This window comes from Parus major, chromosome 3 (assembly GCF_001522545.3).
Source record: "Parus major isolate Abel chromosome 3, Parus_major1.1, whole genome shotgun sequence".
In the NCBI taxonomy this organism is placed as follows: domain Eukaryota; kingdom Metazoa; phylum Chordata; class Aves; order Passeriformes; family Paridae; genus Parus; species Parus major.
This window is the reverse complement of record NC_031770.1, coordinates 83,143,344-83,156,165: the sequence shown is the minus strand read 5'-3', so window position 1 is coordinate 83,156,165 and position 12,822 is coordinate 83,143,344. Positions and strand designations below refer to the sequence as shown.

At 37.8% G+C, this 12,822-nt stretch overlaps 1 protein-coding gene across 1 annotated transcript in view; it reads left to right on the top strand.

Annotated features, from left to right (window-relative positions):
* The window catches only part of KCNQ5 (potassium voltage-gated channel subfamily Q member 5), a gene marked incomplete at its 5' end in the record, with an annotated part of 280,876 nt that extends 268,168 nt beyond the window's left edge, over nucleotides 1–12,708 (top strand). Inside the window, 3 exons of the mRNA XM_033512930.1 lie at nucleotides 5,729–5,860; nucleotides 6,679–6,805; nucleotides 7,156–12,708. Of these exons, the coding sequence (XP_033368821.1) occupies nucleotides 5,729–5,860; nucleotides 6,679–6,805; nucleotides 7,156–8,097 (1,201 nt within the window). The remainder of the gene's footprint in view (nucleotides 1–5,728; nucleotides 5,861–6,678; nucleotides 6,806–7,155) is intronic.
* Nucleotides 12,709–12,822: the final 114 nt, after the last annotated feature.

Below are 12,822 nucleotides of genomic sequence, written 5' to 3'. Positions count from 1 at the left end.
GGGATCTATGCAAACATCTGAAGAAGGATCTGAGACTCTATATAGTAACTGTAGAATTTCAAGATGATAACATCTGCCTATATGGAAACTTTGTGCCTCATTTTGAAGTTTGTTTTTAGAAACAGCTTTGAATTGCAAAGGCAGTGGGGGAGGGTGAAGGCTGGTTTTCCTTTCATGCATCTGGTTTACAGAAGCAGGCGAAGACAGAAGGCACTTGCATAGTTTTATGACACACTGTGAAAAGAACTCAAATATAAACACAGACAGTTGAATCCATTCTTGATACATCAACTTGAAAAATTGCTATAAGGGAGACTAATTATTTTTTCCTGCTTAGATTTGGGTACAAATTGTTTTACATAGACACAAATGACCCCTTTGTTTTAGGGGGAAATGAAATTAACAAAATTAATTAATGCCTGTGGGTTTACAGAGGTAGGTCCTCTCAGTTTTGAACTCAAAATATTTGGGGTGGGGGTTTTTTTTATGTGCAATAAACCTATAATTTTCTCCCTAATCTCAGGTTGGACAGCCTTGTAATAGCAAAAGAAAAAAAACTGGATTATTTCTAATTTTTCAATTTGGTAATTCCAAAGTCTACCGTGTCAGTTTTGACCTTGTTTACTCATATTTTTTCCAGGACTACTTTATTCTTCATAACAGGTTTTTAAGTAAACAAACTCCAGAATTTTCCTTCTGTTATAGTCAAAACAGAGGATGGAGAAAACAGTCCTTTCCTGAAAAAGTTCTCAACATTTTGGTCCTTTCCAAAAAAGACAGGGCTCTCAACTACTCCTGCTGAAGACCCACCAGGCAAACCTGTCTGGTAACATGTCAAGCTGTTAATCTGCTCTCAAAGCCCCCTAAACTGAGCCTTTTATCTTGTGTGCTGCCTGTTCCATCCCCTCTCATTCCACAAGCTCTCTGTCAGAAATCAACTGAGGGAGTAGGGAAAGTGAGGAAAAGCTGCTCGATGCATTTGCACCATGTTGGGTGAGTAGGGTACAGATGGGCAGTGTGGTGAAGCGTGGTGTGTACCACAGCATGCCTTGGGTCCAGCCAGGACCAGTCCTGCCCATCCACAGCCTCCAGCTGGGATCAGAGCAGTGCACAAAGCAGTCCTTGCTAGCAGTGCACTGAGTCCGTGTGCCAGCAGGTTCTTCAGCGCTACTCAACCACCCCCAGTCTTGTTGTGAACAAAAAGCCACTAATATCCTGCAGAGATCCTGGAGACTAACAAAAAGCATTGTATTTTCCAGCTCTATTAGTTCACAATGATGAATGTGTATAAAAGAGACTAAAAGGAAAATGAGGATACCTTGTTTCCCTATATTGTGATATCTCTGATCATTTTCCATAGCAAGAAGCACTCATTTCAATAATACTTTCCACATGGAAATGATGGAATTACTGTACTATTTGTGGAATATAAAATGAGATTTGAGAAGCATAAATAAATATGCAAGAGAAAATAACTGCAATGGCAGGAAGATGAACATACTGACCTAATAGGTCTTTTCTCTCTTTAACTCTAGTGATTGCAAAGATATGTTTTCATTTGTTGCTAATGAAAAAAAGAAAAAACTGTAGCTAAATGTAATGAAACTTGAGAATTCTAGAGCTGATAAGCTGTATAGTTGAACAGTCATACATATTTAACAGACAAAGATGGAAAATATAATTTACCATTTATGTTCAGTCTTTACAATGTTCCTGCAACACCTATAAAGTGTATTTTTAGTAGCCATTTTGAATTTGTTCCATGTAGAGTTTCAGACCACCTCTTTCTTTTAAATCCAAACACATTGTTTATTTTCTGCCAGATGGTCTTCAGAGCCAAGGCAAGGCTCTTACACATGTCTTTGGCTAGGACAGCACTGTACCTGGGGGAAAATCATGTTTCTGGCTGCTAGGAGATGAGTCAGGTCGAGACATGAGGGAGAAGACCATTTTTACTCACTTGTTTCACATGCAGTAGAGCTGTGTCTCAAGCACCTTTGTCTGCTGGACTCCCTGTGTTGGATCCTGATCTCTTCTGCACAATACAGTATTTCCAGGAAGAAGGGATATTAGGCAAGGTAAGGGTAGAGAGACAGAGGCACCAGCAAAGCTAGATCTCTATGCACCTGCTTTCCTCATGTGGTAGGTAAGCAAATAACCTGTGATGACCCTCATCTGGCTGTGGATAAAACAACCTACCTGCATTTAATATTCAAGGCAGTAACCGTGTACAATTCTACATGAATCCCAGTAGAATGGAGCCCTTTTTCTAACTGAAATAATGACTAGACTGACAAAGCACACCTTTGAAAATAATGGCATGAGTATGACAAGGCTGCACGAAGGATTAGGGATGTTCTAACTTGGTGCCAGTCTCAGGAAAGTGCACTAAATGACAATCAAAACAGCTTTTAATACTGGAAAGGGCAACATGAATGCAAATTAAAATGCAGTGAATGCCAGGGAAGATATGCAACATGCAAGTACAGAAGACACTAATTTTAGAGTAATGCTGATCCTGGATCTGAGAACAAATAAATGAAAAGGGTGCTGCTTTTGGCTATGGGTCAATAGGACAAAAGTTGGTATCAGACCTGTAACTTTCCACGAATTATCAGAGTACAGTAAAGATTAGTAGGACCTGTGGTTTAGGTACTAATTCAGACAAAGCACTTTTATATATTGTTCTGCTTCAACCGACGATTTTTTTTTCCCCCGCTCTTCTCTGGCTGTATCACTGAAATGAGCTACATTTTATTTATCTATTTAGTTACAAAACTAATTCTTAGCAGAACTCGGTCCTGTTTCACTGGCCTGTGACGGGCCTTGTTCGCCCCCTGCTGGTGCGGCTGGGAAAGGCAGCCCTGGCCGCCCGGCCGCCTTCGGGGCTGGCGCTCCGAACTGCGGCGTGACTTGGGGCTCGTTTTCCCCTCTTCCTACCGACAGGGTACCTGCTATTCCCTTGGTTTTTATCCCACAGCAGCTCACAGTCTGCGTGGTTGTACATAATCTATCCGGATGGGTGTCCAAACACAAGGAATCGTACAATGGTTTGTATGATTGTAACAACCATCTAGCTCTGACCCATCCTGCTATGGGCAGGGACACATGGCACTTGGTCGCTCCGAGGTTGCTTGGGTCTTGAGACCAACTTACTCCAAGCCCCATCCAGCCTGGCCTTGAACAGTGACAGGGATGGGGCATCCACAACTCTACTGGGTGATCCGTTCCAGAGCCTTACCACCTTCACAGTAAAGAAATTTAATTACACAATGATTTCGAGACTTAGGAAGCCAACTGAGTTTTTAAAACTGACACTAAGTAACTATGGAGATTCAACCACATTTAATAACTGCAAAGCAGTTGCAAGGCTCCATCACTGAAAGAATTGTTTTTCTTTATTAACTTGCAGGCTTTCAAAATGACAGTTTTTTAATAGTTCAATATTTTTTACACAGTTTATGTAACATTTTGTGTACTTGAAGAAAAAGAAGTGAGGAATACGGGTCTGTTCCAAACTGTGCTGAAGTTAATTAAGATGGAATCGCAAGAGCTAATACCTAAACCAGAAACAGTTACAGCTCACTGATACAGCTGTGATGCTTTCAATTCTGTTTGACTTCTCAACATTATGAACAAACTGCCTTGATAAGCAAAAACAGTGTTATGAAGCTGCAAAGTAGTAATGAAGACTTTTGTGCTACCTGATTAAGAAGCTTCTATGGTTGTTAATATAAATTAGTCTTCTGCCTCTTCCCTTGTAAAATCACCCAGTTGTGGTAAATTCAGTTGTCTTCAATTTGCCAATAATCATCTGGCTCTTCTTTTCTAATAGAGTTTCATATTTTCACTTTATTAAACACATGAAGTAAAACATTGTGACCACTGAAACGTAGTAACAATAACAACAAAACTAGCATCCTGTCTTGTATGTTAGCTGCATTAGTTACATTCATTCTTTGTAACCTCAATAAAGAACTAGATTCAGAAGATTACGTTGTTAGGGTCTTATAAACCAGCACCTTGGCATAATTTGACAGCTAAAAATAAAAAAAATCCACATCCCAGATTCATCACAGCTTCACAGGTTTCCAGATTACAGAAGATACCAAAAGCCATTGGTCTGCAGAACTAGCTGGTAATGCAAAAGAGGAAAGCCTATGATCTAATATATTTGAAAGTGCATGAAGATCATTCCTGAAGTGTCAAGTTGATGGACTGCTCCTAAGAGGCCTTTTCCATTTTTAATTTCTATAATCAGAATCATAGTTCTATACCAGTGACAAACAATCTCATATTTAACTGAATGTTACCAGAATGGGAGATACCAACAAGCTAAGTACTGTGAGAAAAGGCTGACATTATCTGTAAGAATATTTATGTATGATACAAAAATCAGTAGAGGATCACTATATACTATATGATATCAATGCAACTCTACATACCTATTATCATGTCTGTCCTGAATATGAAGTATGAAGTATATATACTTCATATGAAGTATGGCTTTTCTAAATTCCACTAAAAACCATTAATAATCTATTTTTATCAGAGAGTGAATGCCATGTTTTGGGTTTTATTATGATTTGTTGTCTTACAGCTGCTAAATACATATAATAAACACAGAGGGCTACATTATTATGAATATTAGCATTTGGGATAGGATAAAAATTTACAGTCTCTGATTTTTCAATTGCAATAGAAAGCAAATATCAGCAGTTCGGCCCTAATGGGAATTTATAAGCTCTGCAGCACAGGCCAGAATGGCTAACACTTGTCTTCTCTCCCAGTTCTTAGGTAAACAAAGGAAAACTTCAGGTTCTACCAGCTGACCAGGAAAATCATCTCACTGTCATTTAGTTTCTAAATTTGTCACTTTTATTGTTTAAATTTGTGATTTAATATCAAGCTTTCAATTCTAAGAAGAGCTACTATGGGGACATCACATGTTCATGTCATATATCACAGAAACTTGTGCAAGACTCACATAGAAATACATATGCCATTCATCAATTTTGGATATTTACTATTATCTGAAATGTTAGTATTCTGCAGTAAAGTTCAAGGAAAAACTTGTGATTGCTAATTAAGCAATAATTCTAGTAGGAACAAACACGAAAACTTCTCTTCAGCTGGCAAAATTTGATCTTAAGTCAGCCAAATAAGTGGAAAATAAATATTTAGGACTGAGTGATAATTTAAATATAAAAACTGATGGAAAATTAATTAGGTTGTTTGGGTTTTTTCCCTCAAAGAGCAGAGCAAGGAACTTAAAATGAACACCAGACAAGAATACTTGTTATTTAAGTTTGTGTAATGGATTCATTAAAGAAATCTTTCCTGTAACAAGAATAGAAGTATCTTATGCACAAATGTAGCTGACATGGTACCTCACTCAAGTCAGTGAAACTAATCCCAGGTTTAAGTCAGGTGTGTACTTCGGTACATTTAATATCAAATACCTAGCACAAAAAAGTCAAACAGGTATATACCGATATACTAAATGTGGTCTGCAATCTTTAAAATGGTGTTATCTAATCTCTCAAACAATTCAGAGACATAGCTACAGCACATTTGTACTTAAAAAAAAAAATGTGAAAGTTTACTTGCACAAGCTGCATTGAAAATACCTTCCATTTAAAAATGAGCTATCAAGTATTGTCAGTGATCTATACCTATGGTTCCACAGCTGTTGAAAATTAACCTATAAAATGTTTTTCCCCCACAGAATTATGAAGTTTCATGTTGCAAAGAGAAAGTTTAAGGAAACACTTCGCCCATATGATGTCAAAGATGTCATTGAACAGTATTCAGCAGGTCATCTAGACATGTTATGCAGGATTAAGAGTCTTCAGTCACGGTAAGGAAAGAATTAGTTACACTCTGCATAAGCATCTAATGTTATTCACTGCATTAAGTATATTGGCAAAGTTTAACATTTCTGTGCTACGTAGCCTCTCTTCCTGTGAACACAGCTGAGCCAGAAATTGAATGGTGGGAAAAAACAAACAAAAAAAAAGTATCCAAATTTCTTCTCAGAAAATGGAAGTCTGAACGGTAGAAAAGGTAATCCTTTATCTGTAAAGTCCATTTGCAAACAAGGACTTTAGTCAAAAGGGTGAGGAAGACATTGAGAACTGCCTCTTTCCCATCCCATACTTCTTATTTTCACATAAAAGAAATTGAGAACTACTGATAGTGTAGTATATATGTGGGTTTTATGTTAGAGATTGCCAGAAATAGTAATTAAAAAAAACAAACCCAAACAACACGACATCGTATTTATCATTATCAGGGAAGATTAGGGATTCCTGCTTCAAACTGACAACTCTCCCAGGAGTGGATGTTGTTAGGATGGGGGAGCTGGGAGTGGCACTGGTATGTCTGTTTCTCCATAATATCACGCCACCTCCTCCTTCCCCCTTTCAGTAAGTCTAGCCCTGGCTTTCCCAGATGATGGCTAAGTTCTGACTCCTGGTTAGTGCCAACAAAAAAGAAAAGTAGTCTAATGTGCTCAAAAATCACTCCTTTTTTCCCCCCTTAATTAATAAAATTATGTTTGTCTTCTTCCTTGAGTGCTTTCCTGAAGTACTGTGATTTTTAACTCATAAATATAGCAAACACTTCCATATCTATGCCAGTTCCAGGATTGGCAACAGCTGTTGGTTTCTCTTTCAGTGTTGACCAAATTCTCGGGAAAGGACAAATCACAGCAGATAAAAGAAGCAGAGAAAAGAATCCTGCAGAGCATGAGACAACTGATGATGTCAGCATGTTAGGGCGGGTTGTCAAAGTGGAGAAACAGGTAGAGTGACCATCTGTGTTACTTTGTCTTGCTTTATTGCTCATGCTTTTCCTGTGTTTTATTGCCAGTTTCAAAAGCTGAACAGGTAATTTATTTTTTTTCCTAACACCTGCTTAATTTCTACATTGAAATAAAAATTATAGGAATTGCATTACCGTAACCTTTTCTCCCCTTTATTCAGATTGCTTATGAAAAATGTACATGGCTTCTGATATTCTTTTTCAAGGCTCAATAGTATACATCAAGCTACTTCCATTTTTCTCTTCAGCAGTTACATTTTCCCTTTGCTTGGGTTCCAGATATTTTAAATTAGTATTTGGCACTAACGTTGACCTTTTCCTCTCATATAGGTACAATCCATTGAGTCAAAACTGGACTGTCTATTAGATATTTATCAACAAGTTTTGCGAAAAGGATCTGCATCTGCGCTCACTTTGGCTTCATTTCAAATGCCAGCTTTCGAGTGTGAGCAGACTTCTGATTATCAAAGTCCATCAGACAGCAAAGATTTGTCTAATTCTGCACAACTTAGTGGATGCGTATCCAGATCAGCTAGTGCCAATCTGCCTCGTGGCCTACAGCTTATACTGACACCAAATGAATTTAGCACTCAGGCTTACTATGCTTTTAGTCCAGCTATGCATAGTCAAGCAACACAAGTGCCAAATGATGGACCTGCAACGGTTAATAATACATCAAACCAAATAAACCAGACAAGTAAGCCAGCAACTCCGACAACATTACAAATACCACCTTTCTCATCGATGAAGCATGTCAATAGGCCTGAGCCCATTCACATTATTCCTGTAACCACACAGGAAAATATTTCTAATGTCACCGCTTGCCTTGTTGCATCAAAGGATAACGGACAAGTTGCACAGCCCAGTGCGACAAAGGATCTCACATGGAGAAAAAGTCTGGATACAGAAGGGGAACCTTTGCTCTCAGTTAAACCTGTGGTGCAAATGGATTTAGGAAAATCTTTATCTGTACAAAACCTTATACAGTCAACAGAAGAACTGAATATACAGATTGCTGGCAGTGACTCCAGTGGTTCCAGAGGTAGCCAAGATGTATACTCCAAATGGAGGGAGTCAAAATTATTTATAACGGATGAAGAGTTGGAGACAGAGGCAGGGACAGAGACTGCTGAAGCCATCTCGCGCCCATTAGTGGAAACAACTCTCTCTGCTGACTCTCTAAGGACTGGAATATCAAGATCATCTCAAAACATCTGCAAGCCAGGGGATGGTACAGAAGCACTCAATCTGCTCCATGTCAAACTTAAATAACTTCTGGCTTTCTTCACTGGCTGGGTCATTCCTCTAGTCATACATATCATAGCATGAACTGTTTTGAAAGCCTTTTTAAAAAGATAAAATCACAAAAATCAGGACGAATCTGCAAAGCAGTTGAATGAGCCCATATTTCTTAGTTGCATGAAAATGCATGTCTAAGCAATGGCTAACATCCAAATTTACACCTACAGTACAGCAGCCTTTCATGTGGTACAGTAGGTTTAAATAATGAGTTGCCTACTCCTAAGCTAATGCTGCAGGATGTATCAAAAAACAAAAATTTGAGCATTTAGACCTTGTGCTGTTTCTACGGGGCAGAAGTAAAAATCTTAAGGTTTAAAGCACTTTGCTTCTGAACTAATTAAATATATATATATAATGTCCTGGTTTAGATGATAGTTTATGTTTACAACAAAAAGATTATCTACAGCTGCTAGCAAGGTACCAAGGAAATGAGTAACATGGGGTTAGAAATGGCTGCCTATTGCAAGATACACACATTAACTCATCAGTAATCAGTTATTTTTAGCTTTGAAGAACAGTATGTTAATATCTGATTTTTGGTGATCTAGTGCTGTGGCAGAAGTATCTGACACACCACTGTCACATTGTTCTTTATAACAAGAACTGTTTTGTTATAAAAGAATTGTATTTTAAAGATTGAGTCTGGCCTTAGAAGTGGATAATGTGGGTGACTGCACTGAAAATTCAAAGGAATCTCTCCTTCTTCCAGTCTCACTGAGAAGCTGACTTGTGAATCTGTACCATTTTGGCAGCAGTAGGTGAGGAAGGAAGCAGGTGCTGCCTTTACGGTAGAAGCAATATTTCCTTCTTGTGAAAATTTTGGCAATTTTCTTTGCAGTCCCAACCTGATACTATGACAGCATTTTCATAAGGCTGGGCAAGAAGGGAAGATGAAGAACTGAAATACAGATTAAAACTAAAGAGTACAGAACAGGAGGGAGAAATACTACACAATCAATAGGAAAATAAATAAATGATAATATGGATTTAGGTAGGCAGGAAGGGAAATCATCCCAGAAAATAAAACAAGAAAGGTAAAGAAGGAAAAAGTTACTTTTTTTTTTTCATAGATACTATGCATTATTTAAAAAATCAAAAAAAAAAAAAAAAAAGAGCCATGCAGGCAATCAGAAATAGAAATAGAAGTAGAGAAAATCACCTTAACTAAAAAAATTAAAGAAGACGAGGGCTTATTGCTTTTTTAATAAAAGGGGAAGAGGAGAGAGGGAAAATGGCCCCACTCTTATAGCTCAACACTGTGTCCCAACTACAGTCATTTCTTGTGAACTTTCCAACACAGGACTCTAAGACTTCTTCCTGCTAAAACCCAAATTTTCAAATTCAAAACCTACATAAAACTGAGCATTCCTGCCTGATACATCCTCTTTTTTTTCTTGCTCTAGCCTACACTTCACTTCTGCTGAGGTGCAGAAACAGTGCTAGTGCCTGCCTGCACATCCCCAGCAAGGCTTTGCCACTGGGGGAACCCTTGCAGAGCCTAAATGGGCTTTCACTCTTCCCAGCTGAATGAGGTTTCTGTGTGTTGCCTCCTGCCAGATTTACACCCCACCTGCACCACAGGCTTGTACACAACCCAGCCTGGGCTCAGCTTCCCTCTAGCAGCAGGAATACTGAATGTTTGGGTGTGCCATTGCCAGCTCACTCAGGGCAGTGTTTTCTCAAGGCCCAGACCCGCTGGGAACTTGCTATGTACATCAAAAGCATCACTCCAGTCTTAATCGTGGCTAAATGCTGTAGATTGTATTGTGAAGGAGCTGATCTGTTTACTATGAAACCATTGTAACTTCTGCTTCCATTTGCTTTACAGAAGTATTCCTGGATGTTACATGACAACTTTATTATGTGAAAGTACATGCAAACTGTAGAGTGTATATATTGTGTCATTATATGGGGTCCATGGATGGTACACTGTGTTCCATGGCTGTTGCCGGAGCAAACTTCAGTTGTTAAATCCTGAAAGACACCTTGAAGCACAATTTCCGCACCACTGATTTGCCATATAATTCACCACATTCAGCCTTTCCTGTTTTCTTTTATGTGCAATCTGACCATACCGAAGCCTGATTACAACAGCAATTTTGTGAGGATAAATACATTTTTTTCCACATCTCAGTTCACTTAACTATTAACTTATTTGAATGTCTGCAGTTTATCCAGACAGATATATAAGTTTAAAATATTGAAAATATAAAAATTTAGAATTGTTTTTTTTAGGCTATTTTTTTTTTCCTTTTTCCTGTTTATGGTGCCTTTCTTGCCTTTCACATGAAGCCTCCTGCTGACCTAAGCACAAATGTGTAGTTAGGTTCAGTTAAGGAGCAAGCGATTGGGCACATGGCAACTGTGTGTCCATAGTGAATCTCCCTTCCCTTCCTTGACAAGACTGAAAAACCAAGGCATCGTGAATTGGACACCACTCTTCCACCTTCACCTGCAGGAGCAGGTGCTTGCACCCCCATTGCACCCAGAAGGCGTGGATGGGAGAACTGAACAATGGCCCTGCCTGTCCCGATTCCGCACAGAAACAGGGCCTTGGGGTTTGCTGATAATTTATCTCACAGAAACTTGGTATTTTTGCCTTAAATGAGATGCTTGAGTCCTACTAACTTTAAGTTAATTTATTTAATACAATTTTGTGCACAAAAGAATGAGTTCTATAAATTATGTATGAAAATATTAATGTCTTTACAAAGTACTGATAAATCCAGAAGATCGTATCTTTTCAAATTAAGGTTTAAAATTCTAATTTTTTTCTTTTATGCTCACCATTATTATTATTTTTGTAGATGCAAGTTCTTATCATATAAGGTTTTTTAACATAATATTGATAGAAAATAGAAAGAGTAGTGAATATATGAAATTTTAAAGAGGAAGAACTGTTTGTTTGGATTTTTATAAGCTTTACTCTTATTTCCTCATGAGGAGTTTCTATGCTCTCTCTTTAAAAGACAGTGTCATGACTGACAATCATTCATTGATTTCACAAAAGAAGGGCCTGTCTGGCTTTTCAAGTCTTGTCCTGAGCTCCTTATTAAAGTCCAGCTCATGACAACCAATAAGAATTGTTCATGAGTCAGGACAAAGAATTTTATTTTTTTTCTGACTTACAATCCACTTGAGAATTGTTTGAAGAGAGAGGTTGAAATCAAGTAAGAGCTTCAGGACTTCAGCTTGATCTAAACTGTTTTCTGGTCAGCATGTTCTTCTACCTGAATGAAGAGAGAGCTGAAAAGAATGGTTTCAATGACTATTATTTGTTAAAAAAATTGTATTTGCTCCTGGCTTATATGATCTATACTTTTTATTTAAATATGAATATGATGTTGTAGCCTAGGGTTCAAGATTGCAAAGATCATACACTTTTATTTACAGTGCCCACAGTTGTTCCGTATGTTTTTGAGATTCTCCTACTTAGATTGACTGCTCTCATTATAGTATGGTGATGAGTAATTCACCTGCTTTTCTGTGATAAGTCAAATCATGCTGAATTGCTGATGTATAGTAGAACATCTGATGTACAGTAGTATTTCTGGATTGGGACCTGCAATCCTTACTCAAGCAAAAATTCTATGGAATTCATTCATTCTATGAAATTCAAGAATTTTTCTTGAATTGGGAACTCAGATTCAAATCCTGATTTTGTTGGGCATCTGTTTGAAGTGAAAATGGTAATATTCCAGTTATTTCCTGAGGAAACTAATACTTAGCTGAATTTACCCTTGTCACATTGACTATATAAAAAATAACGCACAAAGTACTGATATAAAAAGGAAAGAAGGGACATTTTTTAAAAGCACAGAGAAAATCAGAATATTCAGAAAATAGGAATAAGCAGGAAAAGAAAATATAACAGCGAAGGAATGGAGAAAAAAGGGGTTTAAACACCCGAGGCTAAATTCATCCTTGGATGGCTTCACTGACTTCAATGAATTCACTGCCCAGCTGGGTGAAGCTCAGCCTCCGTTGGGATAATCAGACTCACTGATTAAGTTCCACTGACCTTACAGGAACTGAACCACCTGTACCAGAAAGGAACTTGCCTCTCTGGGCCAACTATTATCCTGACTCATATGTCATGCAATCCTTTTGGATTCACTAGGTTTGAATGAAATACGGAAAAGAATTTGTCCCAGGTATTTCTGCTTCACTTTTTTTTTTTTCCCCAAGTGTGTTAATTGACTTTATTCAAATGGATTACAACATCACACAAAGTGCTGTCACTGTCTAAAATGATTAATTTGTTTTTGAAATAAGACTTGTCTCCTGCAACGTCAGTGGAAGCATGTAATATTTTCCTGTCCATTCATCTGGATGCAGATGTGGCCATTCATTCAGCTGTGGCCACATACAGGACAATTCCAGATATATCCAATGTCATCTGCTATTGGAAGCATTTTTGACTTCTTTGAAAGACAAAAAGAAAGTTTCATAGCAGGCTTAGAAAGCAGGATGGCTGCTTCCACTGACAGTGCAACATTAGCCAGTACATTACAATGTTAATTGTAAATTCTTGACAAAGTTGAATCCATATTGTTGTTAATAAAAATGACTTGAAAAGTACTGTGACTACTGCGTGTTTTCCTTACATAAAATATTGTATATTGTGACCACATATCAGGCAAGAAAAACACAAGTAAACTTGCTTATTGTTTGCTTTTGAAGTTTTCTAATTTT